The sequence below is a fragment of the Dipodomys ordii genome, unplaced genomic scaffold (genome assembly GCF_000151885.1).
Source record: "Dipodomys ordii isolate 6190 unplaced genomic scaffold, Dord_2.0 Scaffold60, whole genome shotgun sequence".
In the NCBI taxonomy this organism is placed as follows: domain Eukaryota; kingdom Metazoa; phylum Chordata; class Mammalia; order Rodentia; family Heteromyidae; genus Dipodomys; species Dipodomys ordii.
In genome coordinates, this window is record NW_012267276.1 from 5,668,179 (window position 1) to 5,684,182 (window position 16,004).

The 16,004-nt window shown below is 37.1% G+C and overlaps 1 protein-coding gene across 1 annotated transcript; it reads left to right on the forward strand.

The window, feature by feature from the left end:
* Positions 1-1,571: 1,571 nt before the first annotated feature.
* LOC105989874 (NEDD4-like E3 ubiquitin-protein ligase WWP1) lies at positions 1,572-4,585 on the forward strand. The gene is given in 4 exon segments (XM_013022126.1): positions 1,572-1,883; positions 1,885-2,456; positions 2,547-3,867; positions 3,869-4,585. Coding segments are annotated over 4 exon segments (2,760 nt in total). The 5' UTR covers positions 1,572-1,733.
* The last annotated feature ends 11,419 nt before the right edge of the window (positions 4,586-16,004 follow it).

A 16,004-nucleotide genomic window follows, 5' to 3' on the forward strand; every position in this document is an offset into this window, starting at 1 on the left:
TGACTATAGCCAAGAAAACAAACAGTGATCATATAAAGAACCTGCTTTTAGGAAGCAATATCATAAACACGGAAAAATTAAGAAAAATATTTATTTTGAAAACAAGCCAGAGACTATCTTTGGTTAGCTGTGACTGTCAAATATGTTTTCAAACATCAATAACTGAAATTTGCTAACAAAAATATTCATGAATAAAATCAAATAAACTAATAAAAAATGGGTTTGTCATTGAATCTGAAATATGCAGATTTGAGATAAATGGCGTATTGCCTTAGTTATAACTTTGACTTGTGACTATAATTTATGGCCTTGGTTATTGGAATGACTAGAATTATAATTGCCATTTTGTAATCACTAACTGATAGCTTTGCTTCTGTAACTTGCTTCTTTGATCATTGTGAAACTACCACTGGCCACCTGGGTATGGCACCTCCTCTTCCATGAATCTTGCCTTTAAATACCCTAAGATATTTGACATTATGTCTGATCTTCACTGTCTTGGTATAGTGGAGGTCAGATGTCACGCAGCAAATAAAAATATTCCTAGCCCTATTGACTGAGTGTTGGTGATCTTGGGTTTGAGTCCAACAGGTCCCGGGAAGCTCGGATATTTCACCTTGGGTTTAGATTTAAAGTGGGCTTTGGCTTATGGAATATCAGACTGAGAGTCATTTTGGGACAATAGATAATAATACTTAAAGAAATTTGCTGGTTCAAAAAGTTGTTCTTCCCCCTTCTCTGCACTTTGGGTTTTTTTGTTGTTTTAAACAGGCTTTAGTTACTTATAGTCAAGGCAATCCAAAAATATTAAATAATAATTTACAGAAATAGATGACATTACTTTAAGAGTAGTCTTTGTTTAGAGTTACATGATGAAATCTCCTTTTCTCTTGCCTCCAAACCCTTGGGATGTGAATTATTCTTATCTGGCTTATCCATGTTGCTTTTGCTACCTGGCCTTCTCTCACAAAGTAGAAGGCCACAGAATCATGTGTTAATGCTCAAATAACCATTCTTTTCCTTAATCAGAGACCTAAACTATAAGGACAGTGAGGCTAGAAGTTGAGACTGTTACAAGGTAATTCTTCATTCAATCATGGATAAGCGTATGCTGTAGCTAAACAGCATGATGCATCTGCATATTTAAGGAAAGGCCTATCTCACCTCTTGGCTTTTGGTAGCTGGATGAAAAGCCTCTACCAACAATGGAGACACCAAGATGGCAGTGAGAACCAGTATCCTTATTTCAAGACAAGATAAAGATAATCCAGGAAGTGTCTCTTCTAAGTAAAAAGATGAAAATTTACACTTTAATAAAGAAAGTAACAGAGGGAGGGGGGGAGGAGGGTGGCGCGCGGCCGGGGTGGGGTGGGGGGAGGGTCGGGTGTCAGCTCGTGCAGCTTCCCAGTAGGCACAGGTAGCCTGGGCTGCTGGGAGGACACCTGGGTGGCTGCCTCCGCCACCGCGCCGAGCCAACTGCGAGATGGTAATCTTGGGCCCGGAAGGATGAGGGAGCCCACCGCAGGAGGAGGCGCCTTCGCTGACGCTGCTGCTGCCGCCTCCGCCGCCCCCGCGGGGGCTGCCCGGCCACCCGGAGCCGACTGCTTCGCCCCGGGGGTTATCTCTTCAGCAGACTATGAGCTCCTTGAAAGAAAGAATCGTGTCTTACTCATCTTTGTGTCCCCAGTGTCTAGTACAGTTCCTGATACATAACATAAACTGAATTTTGGGACATGGCCACTGCTTCACCAAGGTTTGATAGTAGTGATAACCACAGTGGAAGGTTACAGTTAGAGGTAACTGTTTCTAGTGCCAAACTAAAAAGAAAAAAGAACTGGTTTGGAACAGCAATATATACAGAAGTAACTGTTGATGGAGAAATTTAAAAAAACAGCAAAATCCAGTAGTTCTTCTAATCCAAAGTGGGATGAACAGCTGACTGTGAATGTGACCCCACAGACAACTTTAGAATTTCGAGTTTGTAGTCATCACACTTTGAAAGCAGATGCTTTATTAGGAAGAGCAATGGTGGATTTGAAACCAGTCCTTTTAACGCACAATAGAAAATTGGAAAAAGTGAAGGAACAATTAAAACTCTCTTTGGAAAACAAGAACGGCATAGTACAAACTGGTGAGCTAACAGTTGTACTTGATGGACTGGTGATCGAGCCAGAAAATCTAGCAAATTGTAGCTCATCTCCAACAAAAATACAACAAAATGGGGATGCCTTACATGAAGATGGAGACCCTTCGGCAAGGACAGCTACCAGGTTGTCTCTTGAAGGTACTAATGGAATAGATAATCATGTACCTACAGATACTGTCATCTCAAACTTGTGCTGTTCATATGTAGTTAATGGAGACAACACACCTTCATCCCCGTCTCAGGTTGCTGCCAGACCCAAAAATACACCAGCTCCAAAACCACTCACCTCCAAGCCTGCCAATGACACTGTGTCACCTCTTCACGTGTTTTCTCCCAGCTTTTACTCTCCTGACTCCCCATCCCCAGAAGTTGTTCAGTTCATTTTCAACATAGTGTCTATTAATGGAGAATCATCTTCATCTGCACTAACTGCTAATGCTTCTGCCATGGGTACTCCAGTACCATCGGAAGAACCCACATTGACTTCAGATTGCATTAGGACTACCATCAAAGATTCTTCTGTTCAGGAGCTACTGGCATCCTCAGAACACAATGAATGTATTCCTTCTATCAGTACAGAATTGGGATCTGAAACTCAGAACGTATTAGACCTTAACTCCTCTAATTCTGGAAGTAGTTGTGCTTTTGACAAATTAAGGCAATCAGATGGATGTGTGGGGCCTCTTCGGCAGCAGTCTGGGAATGCAAATACAGAGTCTTTGCCATCAGGATGGGAACAGAGAAAGGACCCTCATGGTAGAACCTATTATGTAGATCATAATACTCGAACTACCACATGGGAGAGACCACAACCTTTACCCCCAGGTTGGGAAAGAAGAGTTGATGAGCGTGGGAGAGTGTGCTATGTGGATCATAACACCAGAACAACAACATAGCAGCGTCCCACCATGGAGTCTGTTCGAAACTTTGAACAGTGGCAATCTCAGCGGAACCAATTGCAGGGAGCTATGCAACAGTTCAACCAACGATACCTCTGTTCGGCTTCAATGTTGGCTGCAGAAAATGACCCGTATGGACCTTTACCACCAGGTTGGGAAAAAAGAGTGGATTCAACTGACAGGGTTTACTTTGTGAATCACAATACAAAAACAGCCCAGTGGGAAGATCCTAGGACTCAAGGCTTACAAAATGAAGAACCTCTGCCAGAAGGCTGAGAAATTAGGTATACTCGGGAAGGTGTTAGGTATTTTGTTGATCATAACACAAGGACAACAACATTCAAAGATCCTCGAAATGGGAAGTCATCTGTAACAAAAGGTGGTCCACAGATTGCTTATGAACGCAGCTTTAGGTGGAAACTTGCTCACTTCCGTTATTTGTGCCAGTCTAATGCACTTCCCAGTCATGTAAAGATCAATGTGTCCTGGCAGACGTTATTTGAAGATTCCTTCCAACAGATTATGGCATTAAAACCATATGACTTGAGGAGGCGATTATATGTAATATTTAGAGGAGAAGAAGGACTTGATTATGGAGGTCTGGCAAGAGAATGGTTTTTCTTGCTTTCACATGAAGTTTTGAACCCAATGTATTGCTTATTTGAATATGCGGGCAAAAACAACTATTGTCTACAGATAAATCCAGCATCAACCATAAATCCAGACCATCTTTCGTATTTCTGTTTCATTGGTCGCTTTATTGCAATGGCACTATTTCCTGGGAAGTTTATTCATACTGGTTTCTCTTTACCATTCTACAAGCCATATGCTAAGTAAAAAACTTACTATAAAGGATCTGGAGCCCATTGATACTGAATTTTATAACTCTCTTATCTGGATAAGGGATAACAACATAGAAGAATGTGGCTTAGAAATGTACTTTTCTGTTGACATGGAGATTTTAGGAAAAGTCACTTCACATGACCTAAAGTTGGGAGGTTCCAATATTCTGGTGACTGAGGAAAACAAAGATGAATATATTGGCTTAATGACAGAATGGCGTTTTTCTCGAGGAGTACAAGAACAGACCAAAGCTTTCCTTGATGGTTTTAATGAAGTTTTTCCCCTTCAGTGGCTACAATACTTTGATGAAAAAGAATTGGAGGTTATGTTGTGTGGCATGCAGGAGGTTAACTTGACAGATTGGCAGAGAAATACAGTTTATCGACATTATACAAGAAACAGCAAGCAAATTATTTGGTTTTGGCAGTTTGTGAAAGAGACAGACAATGAAGTAAGAATGCGACTATTGCAGTTTGTCATTGGAACCTGCCGCTTATCTCTAGGAGGATTTGCTGAGCTCATGGGAAGTAATGGGCCTCAAAAGTTTTGTATTGAAAAAGTTGGCAAAGACACCTAGTTACCAAGAAGCCATACATGTTTTAATTGCTTGGATCAACCACCATATAAGAGTTACGAACAACTAAAGGAAAAACTTCTTTTTGCAATAGAAGAGACAGAGGGATTTGGACAAGAATGAATGTGGCTTCTTTCTTGGAGGAGCTCTTGCATTTAAATACCCAGCCAAGAAAAATTGCACAGATAATGTATATAAGCTGTTCATTCTGTACAGTGAATTTTCTGAACCTCTCAAAGTATAAATGTTTTCCATTCTTCTACAGAAATATGTAAAACAGTTCATCGTTTTCTACTTTATTTATTTTTCCCTTGAAATGACTGACCAGGAAAAAAATCATCCTTAAACTTTGAAGCAAGCAAGACTTTATTAAAAATAAGTATATATCTATATAAACATATATGATTATGGCTCTAGTTTTATAGAGCTCCAAGTATTAAATATGCCAGCTGTTCCTTCATAAAGATATGATTTGCTTTACCTTTTCTGTTGTCCAGGGAGAAGTGCAAATTGTCCCATGGTCATCTCTCTTAGGTAATCATTCCTAAAGGTATTTAGTTGCATGGCTGTTCAGGAAGGTATTAAGGGCTTATGCCAAATCTTACCTGACTATATTAAAAATGCTGCTGGCTTTTATGAAGACAGGTGCTTGAACCTGTCCATTTGTTTTAAATGAATAGTTGATAAACTCCCTCTTTGCTCTATCAGTAATAACAGTTAAAGTAACGAATGAAACCTTAACTTACATGGAGCTCATGTACTCAATCCAATAACTGTTAGAGATTGGGAAGAACTCATTGAGCAATGGAGAGATTTGTTTACATGTTTCTTTGGGATGTTAGGTATTTATGGAATTTTAAAGAATCAGGCATTTCTGTACTTGTTTTTTTCAATGTGATGTTCTTCAGATCTACTAGTAATAAATTGATAGTTTGATATTTAGGAACATAAAAATGGTAATGTAGACTCTGCCACTTTTGTTTGTGTTCAAGCTTTGGCATTATAAAAACAGATAGATTGAATAAAAACAGATGAGTTGAAAAGTTAAAAAAAAAAGAAAGTAACATCATATATTAAAGTTCCTATGATCCACAGCACAGTTTTGGGAGAGACCACATTCACATAACTTCTATTATAGTATATATTATATTAATGCATTTTATTATTTTAATCTTTTTCTTGTAAACTTTAAAAATATTTAAAGTAATTGCACAAAGGTGTTTCAATTCCATCAATCACATTATGAGTACAAGGTATCTTTGTGGGGGGGAGGGGAAGTTTGCTGGTTCTAGGGCCTGGAAGTTTTTAGTCAAAGTGGCTGGCACTCTACCATGTAAGCTACAGCTCTGCTTCTGGCTTTTGTGGTAGTTACTTGGAGTTTCATAGATTTTTCTTGCCCAAGTTGGCTTTGAAACTTGATCCTCAGATCTCAGTTTCCAGAGTACCTAGAATTACAGGCATGAGCCTCTGGCATCAAGCTAGTACAATGTATTTTGATCAGTGCCAATTCTTCCATTTGTCTCCCCCACATTTCCCAATCCTATTCATGCTTTTGTTTTATAGTTCAATTTTTTTTCATAATTTACATTGAATATTATGACTGTATTTGCCCACACTTTCTCCTTCCTTCCTTTCATCTGACCATCCCATCTTCTCCCAGCAAAATACATTCCATCTTCTTTTTGTCTCTTTCAGTGACTAAGATAAAAATTAAATTGTATGCAAATGTAGGCAATGTATAGTATAAATTGAATCCAGCCTTCCCTATGGTTTCAAGTGTCACTGGGGATACTGGAATTTATTTTCATCTTTAGGGAAGGGTGCTGAATTTTCCATGAAGCCAGATACCTGTCTCTTAATTAATTTTCTGAAGTCCTGCTTTCTTCACCTTACTTAAATCCTTAAAAGAAGAATATTTTGAAAATAATTTGAAGATCTCATTCACTTTTCCCATGTATTTATAGATGAAATATATAGATAGGGCTTCTTAATTAAAAGTTGACATCTTCCTTATTGCTACCTGCTAAAAAGGAGCCATCTTACTCAATAAAGCTCCATTGTTTTAAGATAAAAAAGAGAAACCTAGGAGACATCTTACTCAATATAGCTCCATTGTTTTAAGATAAAAAAAAAGAGAAGCCTATCTCTATTAATACTACATCAAATAATTCTGGTGCAGTTTATATAAATTCATATAAATTGTCATGATAACTTCATATTGGAAATTGAGGAGCAGCAATGGTATGAGCCAAAATGGGATGAAGGAGAATTTCAAAATCATTCAAGAGAGAGAAAAAGATTATTTAACAATGACCAATAACCACATAACAAGAAATAAAGATCATGGATCATAGTTGAATGGAGATAAATGAAGAAAGAGTACAGCTTTGAGCCCCAAGAGGATGGAGAGCAACATGTTACTTTAACCTCTAGCTGATGCTGTCAACTTATTTGGTTCTTTGACAGTTTGCACCTTTCTTATTATTGAATAAATTCATATATATAAATATATATAAGAAATTGTACAAATTATATATGTATATATGGTTTATATACATACAAATATGCAATGTATATTTATATATATAATTCATATATTTTATACATATAATGTAAGAAACTATACAAAGAGGTTACAATTCCATGTCATGTTAGGAGTATAATCCATCTTGATCAATGTCATCCCTTCCATTATTCTCCCCCATTTTCCACTTTGCATCAATAAATTCTGACATTTTCAGAAGACACAAGATTGGACATCTATTTCTGGCATTACTCACTCACACTATAGTGTCTTGTGCTTTTGCCTCAGTCAATCTCACACTCTGTCCCTCGAGTTGTTAATGTTAGGAAAATGGAGGAGAAGGAACAGGCCAGACTAGATTTCAACAGGCAAGGATGAATACATCAGCAAGGGGCAAGTAACTTTCCCATAGGAATAGAGTCTGTGTGAGGAGGTGGAGTTGGAGTCTTAAAAAACAAACAGAAAAATAAAAATTAGCTGAAGTCATTTAGGGGCTAAGGTCATGTACTTTAGGTGAAGCCCAGAAAGAAATGCTCTGCCTGGGGTTGATGGGAAAGGTTGCAATGACCTGCCGGTAGTCAAGCAGAGACTGATCCTTCAGTTAATATTATAGTCCTTATAAATACGGTAGAAACAATAGCAAGAGAGAAAAAAATCATTTGAATCCTTACCTTGGGGTTCATTTTACCTAACATCAACTTACCTGAACTTTTCTCCTTGTCTCATACATATGGTATAATCTGTGGAGGGGAAGGGAAAAACAAATAGTTTAAATAGGGATACAGGTGGACCCATTGCAACAATGAGATGTACAAGTCGTTATGTCAAAAAATGAACTTTACAACTTTGGCTGGGGGAGAGTTGTGGGGGGGAAGGGGGGGGATGAGAAGGGATGGGAAGGGGAAACAAAGGAGAAGGCAATAATTCTTGATAAGAAATGCACTCATCACCTTGCCCATGTGATTGTAACTCCTCTGTATGATATTTTCACAATAAAAAAATTATAGTCCTATACTGTTATGTCCAGCTTGTTTTTGAAATAGGATCTCACTAACTTTTGCCTTCAATGGCTTAGAACTGAAGTCCTCATAACTCCTCCTTCTCACAAGTAAAGTAGCTGGGATTGCAAGTATTCACCACCCTCTTGGCCAGTTGAGTTCCTTCAAACTGAGTAGAGAATTCTTTCATATCTATCTATCTATATATATTCATGTCAATTTTTACAAGTAAGAAATAAGCATATGCTTGCTAAGTGTTAAAAAGAATCTTTTATTATTTGTTAATTCTGTGTGTGTGTGTGTGCATGGGTGCACAAGAAGAAGGCTTGAACTTAAGACCTTGGTGATTTCTCTAAGCTTTTCTGTTCAAGGCTGGTGCTCTACCACTCAATCCACACCCAAACTTCTTGCTTTTGCTAGTTAATTGGAGGTAAGAGACTCTCAGACTTCCTTGCTCAAGCTGGCTTCAAACCACAATCTTCAGATAGTAGGCCCTTGAGTAGCCAGGATTATAGGCTAAGCCACCAGCATCTTTCTCTACTTGTTGATTTTTGATGATGAATAACAAAAAATAGATAAAGTGTTAATACAGCTGAGGGTTTTGATCTAATAATCATTAATATGGCAGCAATACCATATTTGTTACCTAATATTCTTAGCTTTGAGAACAAAGAGTTCTACATTGATTGTGGGCAATAAGATCTAGAATTTGACTGAACCTATTAATTTCATAATCTCTTCAAAATATCATTTTTGAGGCCATAGATAGAACAGAAAGTTAAACTCATTCTAAATATTGCAGGCATAATTTGAATTTTAATTTTGTTTGGAGTGCTTAAAATTGACAAATGAAGAAGAAGGAATAGAGTGAACTCTCTGGTTAGATATTCCTGGCTTCCTAAGAATATTTTGGAGGTAATTTAAAGGCTAGACTTTAAAGTCTTTGTTTTCTCAATGACAATAGCAGGACATAACTGTTGTTTAAATCCTCTGTCATATGAAATTGAAATATCTTAAATCATCCAGTTGGGTGGAATTAACAAATAAAAAGACTTCCTGCTTTGAACCGAATAACTTTGCCAAACTGGCAGTCTTATTTTCCAAGGCTATGATTTATCTATGTTCCAAAAGGAAATCTGCTTTTTGCAATTTCAATGTGTGATACAAATGTGTTTAGATTGTGCATTTTGTATTTATTTTTGGGAATACTTATTACAATGCCAATGGATATGCCTTCTATCAAAGATGTGTGCTTCAGCAGCAGATGTTTAAATTGTATTTCCAATCTGTAGCTAGTAAAGTTATTTTTGTGTGTCAAAGTAAATAAATATAGAAGTTTGACTGATATGTTCCAAATTTACTCTAGCCTGAAGGAACTTAATATAGAACAATAAGAAATGAAGCATATATGTTGGCAAGTATTGTAGGAGAGAATGATCTAATACATAGAACATTTCTCAGTCAGCATAAACAGACACATGACACAAAACACACTACATAACACACACATGACAAAAAGTACATTACATAAGAGATAATCAAGTATTTTAAGAAGGTTATAGATAGGATACTGAAGAGGTGTGTGTGTGTGTGTGTGTGTGTGTGTGTGTGTGTGTGTGTGTGCAGTGTGTGAAAATCCAAGGATTTGAACTTGGGATCCTATGGTTTTACTTAGCTTTTTCACTAAAGGCTGCCATTCCACTACTTGAGTCACTTTTATTTTGGGCATTTTGCTGGTTGTTTGGAGATACCAATCTTTTGGCTTCAAACCTCAGCTGTCAGATCTCAACCTCCTTAATAATAAGGTTGACATGTGCCATCAATGCCCAATTAAGGTATTTTGTTTGTTTGCTGGTCCTGGGGCTTGAACGCAAGCCTGGGTTCTGTCCCTAGGTTTTTTGCTCAATGCTTATCCTCTACCATTTAAACCACAGCTCCACTTCAGCTTTGTTTTCTCTTCTTTTTGGTGGTTAGTTGGAAATGAGAGTCTTGCCTAGGCTGGCTTAGAAGTAAAATCCTCAGATCTCAGCCACCTGTGCATCTAGGAGTATGTGTACAATATTTATAAAGTTGTAATAATTTGCACGAAATGAGTAAGTTCTCAGTTGTACCCACCTTATAAGTTCCCTCTTTTGTGACTGGTTTTATATGTAAACTATTAAACTGGTAAAATGCTCCCTATATTAACTTTCTATTGTTCATCTCTGGACTAATTAACCATGTGATTGCACTTCTGCACTCTGTGATTGCACTTCTCTATTTATGCAGTCCCAGAGCCCAGTAATTCTTCTGAAAACTTTCAACTGATCATGCATGATATTTTATGAACTGTGCTGAAATAACTATTTCCTATGAGGGTCCAACCCTTGTGTTTTCTTCCAGATAATGCAAATGGAAGACTATACCTATAATATGAAGGTTTCTTACTGAAAGTCCATAGTAATTACATTTAGAAATATGAAAACATTGACTTTCTCAAATTATTTTTCTAATTTTATTTATTTGTGGTTGTTGTCATTGATATATTTTGGGGTTCAGTGACTAAAAATAAAGCTGTAGAACCCATATTAGACATTGAGATCTGCTTCCATCCTGGCATTCCCACAAGGTAAATGATTGAGGGTTAGACAGAGACTCTTAGAAAGTGTGAGGTGTGTGTGTGTGTGTGTGTGTGTGTGTGTGTGTTTGTGTGTGCATGTGATATAAGTGGCTAAATTTGGGACTTTCTTAACTCTGTTTCTCTCTATACATGTTCCTATTTCCTATTATTTCTTCTTTTTGTCTTTCTTGTTTTGTTTTCCTGAATTGGGCTTGAACTCAAGATCTGGGGAGTTATTTGTTAGCTCTTTCACTCACTCCTGATGTTCTACCAATTGAGTCACACTTTCTGGCTTTTTGCGGGTTAATTGAAGACAAAAATCTCATGGTTTTTTCCTAACTAGATTGGCTTTGACCATGATCCTCACAGCCTTCAGAATAGCTAGATTTAACAGTATGAGCCATCAGCCCCCACCTTCCCACTTCATTGTATCTTTGGTTATACATAATGACATAATCATATTTCATATATATACACATTTACTAGCAAAATAACTACTTTTCAGAGTCCTAACAAAGATCATCATCTCTTCTGGCTTAGAGATTAGAAGCAAGAAAGGAAAATGAATTATTCTCAAATGTTTTAAAAAATAATTATCCACAACCATATTAGTTATACTATATTTGAGGTATATGTATATAACATAATTTCAGTAACTTTTTAATAAGTTGTTATTGTATAAGTTTGTATCTTTGCAAATTATTTATTGGAATAAAAATCAACAGAAAGTTTCTGGAAGATATTTATGGGGAGAGGTCATATTTTTTAAAATTTTGGATGTTTTTGGAATGTATATTTAAACTGGAGGTTTGATAATACTGAATAGACTTAAACAATTCTATCCTGAAAATTCTGGTCAAACTTTTTCTATACTATTAAGAAACAGATTATAAATTTCCATCCAGCTACTTATCTTCTAATGTTTTATACTCACATTCCTTTCATGTGATTATGAGGGAAAGTGAATTGATCTTGGGGAAAAATAATTTTTAACTATGAAAACAAAAATCTAATGCAATATAAAGAGGATTTTATAGAAAATCCAGAAACCTGTGACTGACTTCTAGTTACGTCTCTAACTTTGGGGAGAACAACTCTATAATATGTTAACCCCTATAATATGTTGATGTAGTCAATGAAGGAGTAAAGTTTAAGATAATCAGTCTTTGAGGGTCTTGGATCTTGTAATTCTCAGAGTATATTATTGAATGATATTAAATACCAAATTATTATTTAGAGGAACCCTGCCAATTATTTAAATACTCAAAAATATCCTGGGCTATTAGGTAATTGGTTCCTCCAATGGTAAACTATAAAATTTTGCAGGATGCTGGAGTTTTGATGATTTATTTATTGATATTTTGATACCCTTACTGGGGCTTGAACTCAGGGCCTCACACAATCATTTGGCATTTTTGCTCATGTGTAGCTCTATCATTTGAACCACACTTCTACATCTTGCTTTATGCTGGTTAATTGGATTTAAAAGTCTCATGGACTTTCCTGGTTTGGCTGCTTTGGAACCTCAACCTGCACATCTTAACCTTCTGAGTCACTAGTATTACATAGGCTTAAACATTCTATCAGGGCAAGAGTACTTAACATGAGATTTACTATGTTGGCAAAATTTTAAATGAAGCTGGCATAATGGCACACACTTGCCATCCTAGATATTCAAGGGGCCGATCTGAAGATATATGATCAAAGGCAGCCCAAATAAGAAAGTCCTCATCTCCAATTAACCATCAAAATGTTAAAGTTGTCTGGCTGCTGCTGGCTCATGCCTGTAATCTTAGCTACTCAGGAGGCTGAGATCTGAGAATCATGTTTCGAAGTCAGCCTGGGCAGGAAAGTCTTTGAGACTTAATAAACTACTCAAAAAATTCATAAGTGGTGCTGTGACACAAGTAGTAGAGCACTAGCTTTGAGCAAAAAAGTTCAGGGACAGTGTCCAGGCTCAGAGTTCAAAGCCCCAGAACTAGCAAAAAAAAAAAAAAACATACATAGTCAGAGCTCTAGCTCAAATGGTAAAACACAAGCCTTGAGTGGAAAAGCTAAGCAGCAGCACCTGGGCACAGAATTAAAGCCAAACTGCTGGCACACACACACACACACACACACACACACTCACACACACACACAACACACACACAAAATATTGCATAATGTTTATTGTTAGCATGAGGTACAATTTTTTTCAAGAAATCTCCTGAAGCCTATTTGTCTTGTTTATTGAGAGTTTATCTCTCAATTTTCTCTCCCTTTAGCTGCTGAACCATTGTGCCAGTATTTACTTTCTACCCATTTGACTATTTTAGAAATCTGTTGTAAATGGGATCATGAAACATTGTTTTTGTGTGATACTTTGCGTGATATATTTGTGTGATATAGTTAGTTCCTGCATGTTATTACATGTTGCAGAATTTTCTTTTTGAAAGCTCAATAGTATTCTGATATTCTAGAACACTACTCATTGGAGTGTTAATATTGGTACAAGATTTGTATTTCAGAGTGTTTATTTGTTTTCTTTTTTTCTTTGTCTTTGCATAAATCCCCCAAACTGGGATTGATCAATTGTATATTTTTAAATTTATGAAGAAATTCTGTAATTTTCCCTCTGGTGTCACTTTGCATTCCTTCTGTATAGTATGTAGAGTATGTTCTTCACATCCTTACCAATCACATCCTTACCTAACTTAGTGGGAAAGGGGATTTGCTTTGTATGGTAAAGCACTAAGGAAGTAGTAGTTTTCTGTTGCTTAGAATCTCTGCAAGCCAGCTTGAGTGTTGGCCAGACTGTGGCATGTTTGGAATTAATGGCTTTTCCCGAAGGAGCTAGCTCCTGAGACCCTCCTTTTAGCCTAGCCTGGAGCCACCCTCAGTTTTTACAGCCTATCCAGGTTTTTCTTTTTTGCAGTGAGATTTTACAGACTTTTTTTTTTCTAATTTAGGGTGCCCAGCTACCTGCATATTGAACTTCCATATGTCTGGAGCTGTGAGCTTGTCTTTGTTCCCTGAGGAGGGGCTGGGGCACCTTCTCCTGTGTGAAGCTGCCTCTCTCTGGGCAAGTTGTTGTTTTCCACCAGAGAGGTGGTGCAAGGGTGGCAGATTCCTTTGCCTTATTGAAAAATGTCACTACTTCTCTGGCTGCTCTATGTCAGTATCAAAGATGTGTTCTTTTAGGTTAGAGGGAGCATTTTAATCCAGCTGTTGTTCTCTAGGAGGGAGGGAGGATGTCTTTTGTGGGATACATATACTTTCCCTTGGTGTTTTGACTGCATCTGCCTGTGGCTGGCTAAGATGTGGATTCTCCTTCCTGGTCTTTAGGTTCCTGCTGGAGGTGAATGGAAAGACTGCACTCACACTGTTTCTGCTGCTTTTGTCCTAGGTCCATTGGGCCACCACCGCCTCAGCCGCCAGCGGTGGGTACTTAGATCTGTCTTCTTAGCAGGCTGCTTGTAATTTTCTTCTTTGGCATAAATCTCTGTATAATTATAGCTTGCTTGTTGCAACTCTCTAGACACAGCTAATTCCGTGGGACCCTAGAACTCTGCTTCTTCGGAGAGTCCCCTGTTAATTTCTAACATCTTTTCTGACCTTCCTCTTATTTATTTCTTTTTAAATTGATTTTCACCTATATTGTATGATCATGATCAGTTTTTACTCGTTTGCCTGTGGATATCCAATTCTCCCTGTAAAACTTGCAGAATCTCTCCTTTCCTTAGTTGACTGGTATTCTTGAAATTATTCTCAATGCCTTCATGCTAGTATTTTCCTGTTGATTACTGTAGCTTTATAATATATTTTTAAATCAGTTATGTCTATAGTTATATTCTATCTCCTTATTGCTTTGGGTGGTTAGTCTAAGATTTTCAAGCTGGGCACCAGTGGCTCATGTCTATAATCTTAACTACATGGTTGGGTGGAGATTAAACCTCAGCAAAACATTATCCATAAACACAGCACAAGGAGCAGGGCTCCCCTGTGGCTAAATAACACAATATATCTACATATTTCCCAAAGCAGAGACCTCCTTGCTCTACCCACTGAGCCAGGCATCTGTAATTCAAAGAATGGCTTGTCTGGTCTCCAAGCCCGGGAAGCTGTGTGGACAGCCCCCATCACCTGGCTAGGTGCCAAGATGGCTGTAGAAACAAGGTGACTTACTTAGACCTAGTCCTTCCTTTACTTTCCCTTGAGAGAAAAGCTAAGGGATAGCACTCAAGCCCTGAGTTCAAGCCCCAATACTGATATGAAATATTCTTTGTTTCTATGGACTTTATGATTGTCTTTAGAGTTCCTATTTCTATCCAAAATACCTTTTGGTAAAATTTTATGCTACTGTTTTGTTTTATCTAAATTTTCTTGTAAGTAAAGATACAGTGTACAGTTTTTGTGCTGAATTTTGCTATTAGCATAGTTGTTGAAATTCTTACAAGGCTAAATATATCTACAGCTGTTTATTCAGAGAAAACTGACACATAAATTGTTTCCAGTTGTAGGCCTTGTAATGAAATCACCTATGATAATTCAAATTCAACTCTTGTGGATATGTATTTGCTTGTCTTTTATTTAGTATCTAGTATTAGAATTATAGGTGATATGGTAATTATGCATACTGCTTTTTAAAACATGACCAGTTTCAAACTATTTTGTATCCCCATCAGACTTTTATTTCTGTTTCAGAAAGTCCTCAGACTTGCTAAATTTTTGTTATATTGGTTGCTTGAACTTTATCCACTTTAATGGTTATATAATGGTATTTTATTGTGGTTTTATGCATATTACCCTAATGTCTAGTAATGTTCTCTATCTCATCTTGGGTAATTTTTTGTTGTCGATTTAAATCTGTTGGCTGATAAAAATTTGAGTTGTTTATGCAATTTTTGTTTGTTTTTGTGCCAGTCGTGGGGCTTGAATTCAGGGCCTGGGCACTGTCCTTGGGCTTTTGGGCTCAAGGCTAGGGTTCTACAACTTGATTCACAGCTCCACTATTTTTAATATTAATTTGTAGGTGACTGTATACTTTTGTGTTTATAAACTGTATGTTTTATCAAATGTGTGCTTTAGAAATATTTGATTCTAAGCTGAGTTGATTTTTCAGTCCTTATAAAGTCATAAGAATTTTTTTATATTCTTTTTTATTTTTAGTGCTAGGGATTGAAATCTGGGCCTCATATATGCTGAGAAAACACTATAGCATTTGTACCTCTCCATAGTACTTTTTAAATTTAATTTTATTTATTTAATATTATGCATTTAGTTTTATGGTGTGTGTGTGTGTGTGTGTGTGTGTGTGTGTGTGTGTGTGTGTGTGTGTCTGTGTCTGTGTCTGTGTCTGTGTCTGTGTCTGTGATTACTGGGACTTTAATTCAAGGCCTTGAATTCTCCCTTAGATTTTTCACTCAAGACTGACATTCT